The 13231-nt window shown below is 39.7% G+C and overlaps 4 protein-coding genes across 4 annotated transcripts; all 4 read left to right on the top strand.

The window, feature by feature from the left end:
* Nucleotides 1–470: 470 nt before the first annotated feature.
* LOC132200596 (uncharacterized) lies at nt 471–1799 on the top strand. The gene has a single exon (XM_059626191.1). It carries the CDS (start codon nt 501–503, stop codon nt 1479–1481), a length of 981 nt encoding a protein of 326 aa, XP_059482174.1. The 5' UTR covers nt 471–500; the 3' UTR covers nt 1482–1799.
* Nucleotides 1800–3523: 1724 nt separating this feature from the next.
* On the top strand, nt 3524–5886 carry LOC132200420 (histidine-rich glycoprotein-like). The gene is made up of 2 exons (XM_059625866.1): nt 3524–3705; nt 4558–5886. Exons 1-2 carry the CDS (start codon nt 3607–3609, stop codon nt 5323–5325), a joined length of 867 nt encoding a protein of 288 aa, XP_059481849.1. The 5' UTR covers nt 3524–3606; the 3' UTR covers nt 5326–5886.
* Nucleotides 5887–8999: 3113 nt separating this feature from the next.
* LOC132200296 (uncharacterized) lies at nt 9000–10871 on the top strand. The gene is made up of 2 exons (XM_059625654.1): nt 9000–9619; nt 10286–10871. Exons 1-2 carry the CDS (start codon nt 9055–9057, stop codon nt 10729–10731), a joined length of 1011 nt encoding a protein of 336 aa, XP_059481637.1. The 5' UTR covers nt 9000–9054; the 3' UTR covers nt 10732–10871.
* A 776-nt stretch (nt 10872–11647) lies between these two features.
* Nucleotides 11648–12934, top strand: LOC132200297 (inhibitor of growth protein 4). The gene is made up of 5 exons (XM_059625655.1): nt 11648–11890; nt 11952–12211; nt 12271–12391; nt 12443–12705; nt 12762–12934. The coding sequence occupies exons 1-5, from the start codon at nt 11854–11856 to the stop codon at nt 12861–12863; spliced, it is 783 nt and encodes a 260-aa protein (XP_059481638.1). The 5' UTR covers nt 11648–11853; the 3' UTR covers nt 12864–12934.
* Nucleotides 12935–13231: the final 297 nt, after the last annotated feature.

Genomic DNA, 13231 nt, shown 5'->3' with positions numbered 1-13231 from the left:
TTGATACACATACAGTATAGTCAAAAAACTATGTTCATGTCATTTAGTAATACAAAATTAAATTACAGCCAAATTTGTCCATTATGCGCTTGAGGACTTAAAATAATCAGAAATCGTCGATCTTTAGTGAATGATTTTAAATAATATTACATTTTAATAATTTGTTCTTCTTCGATTAGCCTTAATTCATCCGGAGTGCATTTCACCGAATTTCTTGCATTTTAATTTATGCGTGCTTCCAGCGGCGCAATAGAGGAGCGACCGATCGATCAATCACGGGCAGAAGCAGCGATAGGTTTTGGCAAAGAAAGCGTGACTTTTCGGGCGCGGCGAAAACACAATTGACGGAGGAGGGTGACATGCTCGGCTGGTCAGCTCTTGCCGTGCCAGCGCGAAAAAAGTGCCGGATTCGCTCGACGGGCATCTCTATAAAGGAGTAGAGACGCCACCGAAGAGGCACAAGTGTTCCGTGGCTTGAGGGGCTCAGATCAGCTCTAGCCATGTGGGTTCGACATCAACCACTCTTCGTAGCGCTAGCCGTGCTCGGCACGGCCGTGCTGGCTCGCGAGCTGCCTGTCTTCAGGCGCCGTCCTGACAACGGCGGCCTCGTCGTCTCAGTGCGGCCCGTCCGCGAGTACATCCCCAGTGACCTGGCGCCCGCCGCCACCCGCTACTGGGGCGACCTTGCCGTAGCTGCCAGCGGAGGCCACGGAGGAGGAGGCGGAGGCCACGGAGGAGGCGGCGGAGGCGGAGGTGGAGGCGGTGGAGGAGGAGGAAAAGAGAGCAGCTCCAAAAAGGGCGGCGGCTCCAAACACCACTCGTCCAGCCACGGCTCCAAGGGAAGCAAGGGTCACAAAGGTCACAAGGGCAACAGTGGCTGGGACAAGGGCGAGAAAGGTCACCACGACAAGGAGGACAAGTCCGGCCACCACGAGGAAGACGGCGGCCACAAGAAGGGCCACCACGAGGAGGGCGGCCACTACGGCAAGCACGAGAAGGGCAGCAAGGGTGAGAAGGGCTCGAGCTTTGGCGAGAAGGGAGGTCACAAGAAAGGCGACTCCACCAAGGGATACCACAACACGTACCACAAGGACGAGTACAAGAAGGAGCACAAGTTCTACGACGACTTCCACAAGGGCGGCCACTCCAAGAAGTACGGCGACTTCCACGAACACCACGGAGACAAGAAGGGAGGCCACGAGAAGGGAGGTCACCACAAGGGCGGTCACCACGAGGACAAGTACAGCAAGAAGGGCCACCACGACAAGGGTCACCACGACAGCGATCACAAGGGGTGGAAGGGCGAGCACGGCCACGAGGAATACAGCGGCCACCACGACGACTACGGCAAGAAGGGAGGCGACGAGGGCCACAGCTCTCACGGTTTCAGCTCGGGCGGAGGCGGAGGTCACGGAGGCGGTGGTGGAGGTGGAGGCGGCGGCGGACACGGAGGAGGAGGAGGTGGCGGAGGACACCACTAAGCTGCTGATTCCAACCCTGCTGTTCATCATCCTTTTGCCAAACCTGGCTTTCGTTAATTTATTGAAATTTGAATCCAGCGGCCGACAGAGGTGGCCAAAAACCCTGTTAATGCCATCAACCCTTTCCTCCATCCCCATCCCTCTCTTGTCACACCCGAAGGATTCCCGGAAACTCATTTTGACCCTGTTGTTGCTGCGATCTCGTTGTTGTTGATTGTTGACTTAATGTGTAGTTAATGTTAAATGTTTTTAAACGGCTACAAATTGATTAAAATGCATTTTGTTGTTGTTACCTGCAAATAAAAAAAAGCTATTTCAAATGAACTTCCATGCATTTCTTTTGAGAAAAACTTTCAGATCTAAATTTAACATAACCTGCAATTAAAAAAAGAACAGTTTCAATTAATGGGTAATTTTAAAAAAAAAAACCTAGCAAATACTGCCACTAAATATATTATAATACATTTTAAAAGAAGAAGTTGACACTCGAGGAGATGATCATGGAGGAAAAGCCCGATCTCTTCATTTCCACATTTTAAAAGTTTTGATTGTTAAAATAAAATAAATTAAGTAATATATATCTCAGAAAATAATAATAAAAATATAAATACTTTAATTCTTGGTAATTTACTACAATTCTCTGTTAACAGCGCAAATGAAAATTCCTATTGAAGTCTTTGCAATCTTGAGTCATGTGCATCTTGGTTGGGATTGCTCCTTTGCAAAACCTGAATATATAATCCCATATATGCAGGATATAAAAAAAAAATCCATTATCATTCTTAGCAATGCTAAAAATCCAATTAAAATAGTTTATATATTATTTCACAATGTAATTGAACATACCAAAAGAATTTGCATATTTCCCAATTAATTTTATTCCAAGTTCAACTATCTAATAAATATCGCTACCAAAGTTAAATGACCAGATAACTACAAATTAAAAAATTAACGTTTCCAGCAGGAACTGTGTCTACGTTTTCATTGAAAATCTAAAACTTGGCTAAGCCTATTATTTTTGTATCGTAAACATTTAATAAACTAATTTATCATCAATGAAGGCCAAAATTGAGGCGATAATAATAAAAATATAAATGAATTAAATTGATGTCAATAAATGTGTATGTGAATTATGTGACAATCCGTGTGACCGATAATACACCTGAAGAACTGCCCTGCTAAAGTGAAATGTACTGTAGTATACGCAAAAATGAAGAAGTTGTTACTACTATTTTTTTTAACTTAAAATTAAATTAGAATTGTGAAGGTGATCTGATCTTTAACATATATATTATATATTATGGTGAATACTCATGAGTGATATATCAAATTTTTATCATTTAAATAAATTTATAGAGCTTTGCAAAACAAAACGATGAATAAATTATAATGTATTTTATATATTATAAAAATAATCAAAAAACATTAAATAATAAAAAATGAATATTAAATTTATTAATATTTGATATTAACTTTTGTAGTGCTTCAATGCTTTTTTTAATTTTTAATAAAGATTAAAAGGCACTATTTACCAGCAAAGTAAAAATTTAATCTCTATTATTATAGATCTGGCAAACTTACTATGTATGTTTTACTCAGTTTTACTGATGCGTTTATAGAATTAAATTTAATTTCCATTGAAAAGCTTTCCTAACAGTACATTTCTTTAAACGGTTGCAAATAAGCTTTTTGTATAAAAAGTGTGTAATGCGCGCCGCTTTTACTGGAGAGACGTAGAAAAGCTTTTCACAACAACCGGTGGCGGTTTTTGCGACGAAACTTAACAGAATAAAGTGCGACAAAAAAGCCGTGGAGTCGAGGAGAGCAGTGAGTGCCAGGCGGCAACGTCCCCAATGAAGCGGTTCGACCGACCAGTGGCGAAATGGTTCGCACAAACTAACTGCTCCGCGCCCGCGGGTGAAAGCGAAAGGCGAGACAATTCGTCGGGCGTTTAAATGAGCAGAAACACGAGGATGCACTCGAGTGCTGCCGCGCCAAGTGTCGCTCGCATAATCAAGCGACAAAAAGCACCGCCGGGCTGACTGAGCATCTCACGCCTATAAATAAGACTAACTGCCTTGGTCGGCATCACACACACTCAAGAGACCTGAAGGAATTGACCGAAATGGGCGCTCCTACTTGGTGCTTGATCGTGGTGCTCGGCCTTCTGCAGACAACCGGCTTCGCCAGAGAGATCTTCAGCATTGGCGCATGGCCGCAAACGGTACTTTGATTTTTTTTTTTGTAAATTTGAAATAATTGGCAAAAGTTTGGATTCAGTTTCACTCTATTGTTTTTTATTAAACATAAAAATATTAATTTATTACTTATATTTTTAATACTTTATATGATTTTCATCTCCATTGAACTTCAATGTCTCTAAAAAAATAGTTTTATCCATCAATTTTTCTCTGAAATATTTCTACAGTTTAAAGATCAATTTCAATTTTTACTTAAAATAAGTGTATTTTATCCCCAAGATTTACTTTTCACTGTGGAGTATGCAATGCATTTACAAGCGTGTCACGCAGGTTGCATATTTCCTCCTCGCTCACAATCCGTGCAATAATTGTAAAGAATGTAAAGATGAACCTCAATTTATTAATTTGTAACACCAAATAAATGATAATATGCGATCACAACCTATAAAGTAATTATATTATTGAAGGAATATTTTTTGCATAAAAAATTACTGTAAACAATGGTTTAAATATAAGCATTTAGAATTTAATTTTAATTGGAAATAAACGGAAATAAATATATAATTTTTTGCCCAATCTAATGTACATCTAATTGGCGATCCTGAACAAGTTAACTAAATTCGCCATGCAAATTTAATGGTGGACTAATTACCCTGGGCCAGGTTGGGTTTATGAATTGCACTCTTTATTGAATTTTTTAACGAAATATTGACAAGTAACAATTTCAGGGAATGGAAAACTAATTTTGAGACCTTAACAGCTCATTTATGGTGCGATTTTTTTAAATGAATTAAAAAACTCTTTGGTCCATAAGCCCGCTTCAAATTAAAAATTACCCGTCAACACATTTTACTGAAATTGATGAAAAATTGCAGGGCGATACATCCATCTCTGCATCAACGGATCAGTTCGTCGAAGGATCCCGGTTGGTTGACGTTTGGAGTTTCGCCGATCACGACCTGGTGCCAGCCGCCTCCGGTGGACACGGCGGACACTCGTCTAAGAAGGGCGGCGGCTCCAAGAAACACGAGTCGCACTTCTCCGAGGGCGGCAAAAAGGGCAAGAAAGGACACAAGTCAGACCACGGATGGCACAAGGGCGAAAAGGGACACCACGACAAGGAGGGCAAGAAGGGCGACTTCTCGGAGGACGGAGGTCACAAGAAGGGTCACCACGACGAGGGCGGCTACTACGGTGAGCACCACAAGGGCAGCAAGGGCGAGAAGGGCCACAAGTACGGCGACGAGGACAGTTACAAGAAGGGTCACAGCACCAAGGGCTCGCATGACATCCACAAGCTCGACGAGCACAAGAAGGAGAAGAAATTCTTTGACGAACACTACGACGAGGCCCACCATGACAAGAAGGGCTCCCACCACGAACACCACGAGGACAAGAAGGGCGGTCACGAGAAGGGAGGTCATCACAAGGGCGGTCATCACGAGGACAAGTACGGAAAGAAGGGCCACTGGGGCAAGGGTCACCACGACAGCAGCAAGAAGGGGTGGAAGGGCGAGCACGGTGACGAGAGCCACCACGACGACGAAGAGCACTGGGGCAAGAAGGGTGGCGACGAGGGCAAGGAGGAGTGGGGCCACTCTTCCAGCAAGGGAGGTGGTGGCGGAGGCGGTGGACACCACTAAACACACCATTTCGACCTTTCGAACTGAAACTTTGATCTGTTACTTTGACCATACCTGCCAGTTTTCATTGTTGATGTTGTTGTCTGTTATTGTTGTTAAAAAGATTGCCGAGTAAATCTTAAGTTTAGAAATGAAATTGAAGAGTTTTTGTTTAAATCATCCTATGAATTGTTGGCAGTTACGTTTTTAGTTTTATAAATATTATAAAAAAAACCACTTAAAACTTAATAGAAATATATTCTTCGATCGACTTTTGATCGTTAGTAATAAAATATTTTAATTAGAAAAGGATTCAAAATCAATAAAAAAAATTGCAAATGCATTGGAAGTTTATTGAACTCCGGCTCCGTTTGATTGCTCAAACCGCTTGTTACAACAGTGTAATAGAATGTGATTTGGCACACACACAATTGTGCACTCATTCAGTTAGAGTGAGAGCGCAACAAAAAGAGACGCGAGCCATTTAGCTGCGCGTTAGAGCGATAAATTGATTTACCGAAAAGTTAATTAAGCCTTATTTATTTCGCAGCTGCTGACGCAAACCCATATCCGCTCTCTTTCATTAGTTATTGTTTTCGCCAAGCAGCAATTTGATGATAATGTGAGACCAGAACGCAAAATAAAATATTTTCAAATTCATGAGTATCGTGTTTAATTTAATTTTATCTTTTATATAATAAAGATATATCGATGATATCCAATAATTATGGAAGAAGTTAAATATTTAAAACAATGTAAAAATAAAATTGAATTATAACAGATAACATAATGCATAGAGATAGAGCAATATGTATTATTGGAATTTATCTTGAAATTTTTGTGTCTCTTCGTGAAAATTTCTGACTGGAAGGATTTTTTTTCATTCTAAGATTTTTTTTTCATTCTAAGTGTTAATGCAAATTTTGAACTGTATTACTAAGTTTTATTTTAAGATGAATATTATGATGCTATTCTCTTAAAACTGTTTAATTTTATTTGTCACTAAATGTTTAAAAAAAAATTTTGCAACAAATTGTGGTAGTTTTTATTATGTTACATCTTATCTTTTAGTATTAAGAAAATTAAAAAATAACTTATGACTTAATTTGACTATTTAATAATAGTATCTAAATCACGAAATTTAAAGAAAAAAATTGAAATAATTTTAATTTTATTTAATCTTTTTATTTAACTTCGGTACCTCCAGTCCGCTTAAATACTTAGGATGCAAATTTAAAGCTCTGCACTTTTAATGTCCCTTTAAAAAAGTCAAAAGTCAAGCAAATTGCCGTACTTGTCGATTTATGCAAATTGGGCCGGCAGTTGGCTGCGAGCCGAAGTTCCTCTTTTAAAACGTGCGCAATTTAACGCCACTTCATTTCAGCAAAACTTTGACACCCCGAAAACAACGAGCGCAATTTTATTATTAACACGCTTGGCTGAGCACGCGCTGTTCAGGTGAGAGTGACTTGCGACGCGAAACAAAGGTCCTATGCGGAGGCGGTCGATCGCAAAATATGTGTATTTGACTGCGATTAGATCCACCACTGTGCAACAGGTTGCCGCTCGGGAATTTTCCGCTTGGCTTTTTCGGCGCCCCAGCATAAATAATAAAATGATACACCTGCTAGAAAGGCGTGAATACGAGTTGGGAAATTCAAATGAGAATACAACGACGTCTTATTTCACCGCGCGCTTTGAATTTCACGCAACGGAAGCTCATTTAATTTGGTAAAAAAGTAATTGCCTTTTTTTCCCGACAAGTGAAATAGATGTACTTTTGCGGCTTATTGAAGGAAGTTATTAAATAAGTGGTTCAATATTGATTTCTCTCTTTTTCACGAAGCGTTGTTGAAGAATTGAGAATTGCTGATAGTTTTTACACGACTTACAACGACAGGAAGAGTTGACGCTGTTGAGCTAAATAACATTTCGGGTGTAATTGGGTATAATGAAATTGCGCTCTTGTTGTTGGTCTCACTTTGACGGTAAAAAAAAATATAATAAATCGACACATTAAAGAATAATTTGAGAACTTGAAAGAAAGACATATAAGGGCCTTTGGTAGTCATGAACTAAAGCAATTAGAAACTTTGGATCAAACTTATGTTATTCATTCTCTGTACCAATGGGGTCTGGGTCTCGATTCAAATAGTGGTCAGATGCGTCCGCTGCTAGTACCGGAAGGGCGATTTACTTCATGACAAACAAGAGGCATAATTTTATTGTTAGAGGCAATTTATTTAAAAAATGGAAAATTGTAACGAAAAAATTCACCTACCTGAGGCGAGTCGATGAGTGCGGCGACACTTCCAAGTGGTCGGCGCGGCGAGAAAATCCATTAATTCGGTGAGATTGCTGATATTTTTGCCCGATTCGCCATTTTTCCTCCAGTGAGGAAGTTTCTGGAGACGCCAGCGCTTGGGCAGCCGGCGAGGGAAAAGGAAATGAGGGAGGGTTGGGAGGGAGCGCCACCTTCACATTCACAGTGCAGTAGCATCGGAATGCGCTCTCTCTTTCTCTTATCACTCGCCGCTGCCCTTGTGCCCAACGTGTCCTTGGAAGAAGGAAAATGGCGAGAAAGGTGAAAATTTTCATGAATCGCCGCTGTATCTCAAGGAATTGAGGCGAATGGGGAATTTATTTCCCGGCCAGCCGACCACTCAGAAAAACTGCCGCACTCATTAACTGGTCCCAGGTATGTGATTTTTGCTATTATTTGTACAAATTGATGCTTTTTTGTTTATTTTATTTTATCGTGTCACTTTCACACGCTGGTGAAAATTTGAAATTTGCGCCACGGAAAACCAACAGCCAATCAGAAGCGGTACTTATTGACCCATAATGCGTGCGCTTCTGTTTCGGATATTTCTCATTATCAAGACCCCATCTAAAATTTACAAAAATTTTCGAAAATTTTAACATCAGGCATTACTATATTTATTTGCATTTTGATATATTATTATATCAATATCCATATAATGTATGTAATATTTTATATATTATTTTTAAAAGGTTAAAATATGAAAAAAAAAAAAAAAAATCAGAAAAACTACTGTATTTTTGATGATGTATAACAAAATTTGTTTATTATTATTATTATTACTTATTCTTTTCAGTCGATACAAAAAAAAATTGATTTGAAAAAAGAGCAGAACTTAATTAAAATAACTAAATGATTGATTTGATTGATTTAATGTTTTTAAATGCATTAAACAAAATTTTTTAATTGTTTGCTTTAATCGCCCATTATTATTTCACCTTAATTTTTAATTATTTTTTTTCCATTTTATTTTCAGTCAGTAAGAGAAATTTAGCAAGCCTCTCTTCAAAATAAAAAGCTCAAATATTAAACTGATTTTCACTTTGTACTATTTCCATTTTACTTTTCACAATTATTAATCCTAATTAAAATGAGAGTGGATCAAATGCTGTCTATGTAACTAGAGTACAAAGCTAAGCAACCATACCACACAAAATAAATTTTCACGCCGTGAGATTGGTTGAATTAGCAAAAGTTGCATCAGCGTTGCACTTGTGCGACCAGACAAAAAAAGCACACAATGTATAATATGAATCAATCGGCGCTCCAAAACAAGTTGGCTGTCATGCAGAACGACACTGACCGCGGTAATCGACCGAGAAAATTTGTGTGCGACGATCGTGCAATTACCTCACAGGTAAGGGTGGCGGCGTATAAAAGGCGACGGGAGGCCTGTCCACGGCATCAGACAGTGCAAGAAGTCTGCAATGATCGGCAGTGCTGCGTTCGTGTTGTTGGTCGTCGCCTCTTGTCGGGCCCACCCGACGCACCTCCTGCTGCTGCCTCAGGAGGCGCCGATCAACAAGTTGTTGCCGTTGCTCGAGCAGCCGGTGGTGGTCGACGCAGAAGCGGCGCCCTCGGCCTACAGGGTGTACCACGGTGGCAACGGCGTCAGTTACAGCCACATGCAAAGCGGCCCCGTGGCCGCCGGGTCGCACTTCCAGAACTTTGCGCCGGCCCCGGCTGCCCCCCTCGGACAATATTTCAACTTCGGCAGGGGTTACGGTGGCGGGTACGGACTAGGCGACGGATACAAGCAGGGCAACTTGTACCTGGCCAACAACGGCGGCGGTTTCAAAAAGGGCGGCGGGTCCGAGCACCAGGCCCAACACTACAGTGCCGGCGGCTCAAAGGGCGCCAAGGGTCACAAGGGCAGCAGCGGTTTCAAGAAGGGCGACAGTGCCAAGTTCGACAAAGGTGGACAGAGCGGACATTTCTCTGAAGACGGCGCCAACAAAAAGGGACACTTTGAAGAAAAGGCTCATTTTGCAGGTAAGCTTATTCATAAAATCATTTCTAAAATAATCCAAATAATCCTTTTTTTTAAATAAAAACACAAGCTTGCTTATTTTAATTTGTCTTTTTTTTAATTTCATTGACAATATTAAAATTAAAACAAGAGGTTATGTTTCTATTTATTTAGCTTTTAATATATAATGACAGAATTAAATACTGACTGTGTAAATAAATATTTTTTCAAAATATAATTTCATTTTAATTACTTTTCTTATTATTTATAAATTAAATCAGCCACTTTGTTTATTTATTTTAATTTGTATTTAATACTATTTTAAAACATGGTTTAACATTGGTAACGTTGATTACAAGAATGTATATAAAATGAAAATAGGCAATTTTAATGTAATCAAAATTTCATTTTTATAACTTTCAAATTTCATTGCCTTTTTCATTCATATTTTTGTTACTTTAAGATTGACTTGATTTTCTAGCGCTACAATTATCATGCTTCATTATTTCAAATTGATCTGCGCTGGTTCTGTGATCAAATCTTGAGTCGCATTATCATATAGCTTTTTTTTATTTGATGGAGAAAACGTTTAGTGTTCTGATATTTAAATAATCAAAATGATCACTTATTATAATTAGTATAATTTACCTCACCGTACACAAAAAAGTTAATTGTTTCCATATAAAAAGGTGGAGAGTCGGGCAGCAAAGGTGAGCAGGGCGCTTCTCACGGTTCGAAGGGCTACCACAAGAAGGGCTCGAGCACCAAGGGCTTCCACAACACATACCACAAGGACGAGTACAAGAAAGAACACAAGTTTTACGACGAGGAGCACAAAGAGGGCTTCAACAAGAAGCACGGAGCCGAGGAGGCGCACTTCCAAGAGGCCAAAGGCGGCCACCAGAGGGGAGGCCACCACGCGAGCGGCCACGATCAGGCCCAGCAGGGCAAAAAGGGTCACTTTGCCAAGGGTCATCATGACAGCGGGGCCAGCGGCCACAAGGGCGAGTACGGCCAAGAGGAGTACAGCGGCCACCACGACGAATTCGGAAAGAAGGGCGGCCACAGTGGCAGCTCCAGTTCGGGCTACGAGGAGGAAGACGAGGGCTACGGAGGATTCCACGGCGGCCATTGATTGCGACTCTCAGCCATTCAAATAGAGATTTTTTATTATTCTCCAGCAGTCAACTGTTAATTTTGTTGTTTTATTATTTAGTTGCGTATTTTTGTTGCTTGTATCTGCTTAAAAAAATAAAATTATAAATTAAAAAATAAATAAACACCAGCCTATGCTAACGCCATTTTTTATTTCCTTAATTGGAAAGATTTTTTCGAAATTATTTATGTTGTAAATTTTTCCGCATTGCAATTGCCAATTTGTCAAAAGTGAAACTAAACGTGAAAGTCACTAAAATATTTTAATTATTTTACTTTTTCCATTATTTATGCTTAGACGACAGAGGACTTAAGACCGAATTATAAAAAAAAATCGACGAAAGTCGTAACAATGCGTGAAAAATTATTTACTTTAATTTTCATCACGACGCATTACATAATTATCATAATTATACTTAACCGAAATCAATTCCTCAGTAGTTAAGAATTCTATGTTATATAATTATCTTTCCACGTTCATTTGCTTAAAAAATATTTCAAGAAATGTATACAATAACAAAAATTTTCGAAAATTTTCATTACGTCTGTCTGCCCTTCATTTATTCCAAGGCTTTTGGTAAAACTAAAAAAATCCAGAGGGGTGAGAGTGGTTAATAACTCTAATTGTGAAAATAAACATGAATCTTCTGAACTCTGGGACCTTCTTACAAAAACACGCACACTGATGCATTTGTCATTATTTAGATGTAGACTTGTCGAATGCGAAAGGATCTTGTTCAATCATGTTAGAACGCACGATCAGATTGGCGCCGTAAACCGAGTCTACGATCGCGCGCCCACGCTGCTGATTGGCTGGCGGTTTTGTGCTGCTTCCGCAGCGAGCCGACGGCAGGCAAGGCTGATGACGTCAGTAGACTGCTCCCCCCCCCCCCCCTTCCCGGTGCGTTTGTGCTTCTTGTTGTGGTCCGCAATTTTCTTGTTTATCCAATTTTGACCATCAAACTTTTGCGATTGAGCCTTTCAAACTTTTCTAATTCAAACCGCTTTCGCTCACCCTTCTTACGGTTGTCCTCGTCCAGCACAACGGAGTCTCATCCATAATCTTGAAGCCCGAGGAAGTCCGATAGCAAACGGAACAAAAATGACAACCGCGCTTTATTTGGAGCACTATTTGGACAGTGCGTGTCTTAAAGCTACCCAAATGTTTTGATTTCTAATTTAAATTAATACACGCTTTAGGTTTGGAGCATTTGCCCATTGAGCTGCAGAGAAACTTCACTTTACTCCGCGATCTGGACGCTCGAGCCCAAAATCTGATGAAGTCCATTGACAAATTGGCCACCGAGTATTTAGAGGGACTTGCATTTCCAACCAACAAATCCAGTAGCACCAGCAGTGACAAGAAGAAAGAGCTCATTTCGAATATACAGAAAATGTTCAACAAGGCCAAGGAGTACGGCGATGACAAAGTTCAGCTGGCAATCCAAACTTACGAATTGGTATTTATTTATTTTTTGCAACCATCTTGACAATAATAAATCTGTATTTAAATAATTAGGTTGACAAACACATAAGAAGGTTAGACTCAGATTTGGCCCGCTTCGAAGCTGAAATCCAAGAGAAAGCGGCTGCTGGAAGTACTAGATCTGTTGAGGAAACTCCAGGAAACAAAAGCAAAGGTTTTACCAGCAATATTTGCATCGAACAAAGTTTTATCTAAATTTTTTTAGCTGGTCGGAGTAAGAAGACAAAAGAAAAGGACAAGAAACGTTCTACTAGAGACAGCTCTGACGATGAAGCTACCAAATCAAGGAAGAAGCAAAAGAGAGGTGGCAGCAAAGCCCAGGCGGCAAAAGTTTCCGAAGCAGCTATTACGACACCCCTCACTCATCCGTCAGATGTCCTGGACATGCCCGTTGATCCGAATGAACCAACTTATTGTCTGTGCCACCAAGTATCGTACGGAGAGATGATAGCGTGCGAGTATCCAGATGTAATTGAAAATTTAATGAGGCAAAAGTACCGTTGTACAAACATTTTAATTTTCAGTGTCCCATCGAGTGGTTCCATTTTGCTTGCGTCAATCTGACAACGAAGCCAAAAGGCAAGTGGTACTGCCCGAAGTGCATAGAAGAAAGGAAGAAAAAGTAAACTGGACAAATTGTCTTTACATTCAAGCAATATTTTTTCCGTTTGTAATATATTATTTTTTTGAAACTTCATGATTTATATTTTTTTTTAATTAGTTATAATTACACAATTGAAGTCTTGACCAATTTATTTACTGAACCAGTTAGAAATAAATGATTTAATGTATAAATTAAATGATAAGAAATAGATCATAATTTCTGGGATAATAATTTATACTGATCCTGAATATTTACAATATTAATGTAGATTTTGAGGATTTCAAACATTTATAAATTACCTCGATTTTTATTGTGCAAAATAGCATTCACATGAAAATTCTTCGGATTTCATAAAAACAATATAATTCAGGGGGACTGTTGATGGAAAAA

This window comes from Neocloeon triangulifer, unplaced genomic scaffold (assembly GCF_031216515.1).
Source record: "Neocloeon triangulifer isolate White Clay Creek 2 clone unplaced genomic scaffold, ASM3121651v1 ptg000014l, whole genome shotgun sequence".
NCBI lineage: Eukaryota > Metazoa > Arthropoda > Insecta > Ephemeroptera > Baetidae > Neocloeon > Neocloeon triangulifer.
The sequence above is the reverse complement of the archived record's forward strand: the minus strand, read 5'-3'. Positions and strand labels throughout refer to the sequence as shown.

Bases quoted from the DNA above. Each gene is read 5' to 3' on its own strand.
- LOC132200596 (XM_059626191.1), top strand. From the start codon at position 501: ATGTGGGTTCGACATCAACCACTCTTCGTAGCGCTAGCCGTGCTCGGC.
- LOC132200420 (XM_059625866.1), top strand. From the start codon at position 3,607: ATGGGCGCTCCTACTTGGTGCTTGATCGTGGTGCTCGGCCTTCTGCAG. The intron at 3,706-4,557 runs GTACTTTGATTT...GAAAAATTGCAG, and splicing joins TTGGCGCATGGCCGCAAACG to GGCGATACATCCATCTCTGC.
- LOC132200296 (XM_059625654.1), top strand. From the start codon at position 9,055: ATGATCGGCAGTGCTGCGTTCGTGTTGTTGGTCGTCGCCTCTTGTCGG. The intron at 9,620-10,285 runs GTAAGCTTATTC...CCATATAAAAAG, and splicing joins AGAAAAGGCTCATTTTGCAG to GTGGAGAGTCGGGCAGCAAA.
- LOC132200297 (XM_059625655.1), top strand. From the start codon at position 11,854: ATGACAACCGCGCTTTATTTGGAGCACTATTTGGACA. The intron at 12,212-12,270 runs GTATTTATTTAT...TTAAATAATTAG, and splicing joins CAATCCAAACTTACGAATTG to GTTGACAAACACATAAGAAG. The intron at 12,706-12,761 runs GTAATTGAAAAT...TTTAATTTTCAG, and splicing joins TAGCGTGCGAGTATCCAGAT to TGTCCCATCGAGTGGTTCCA.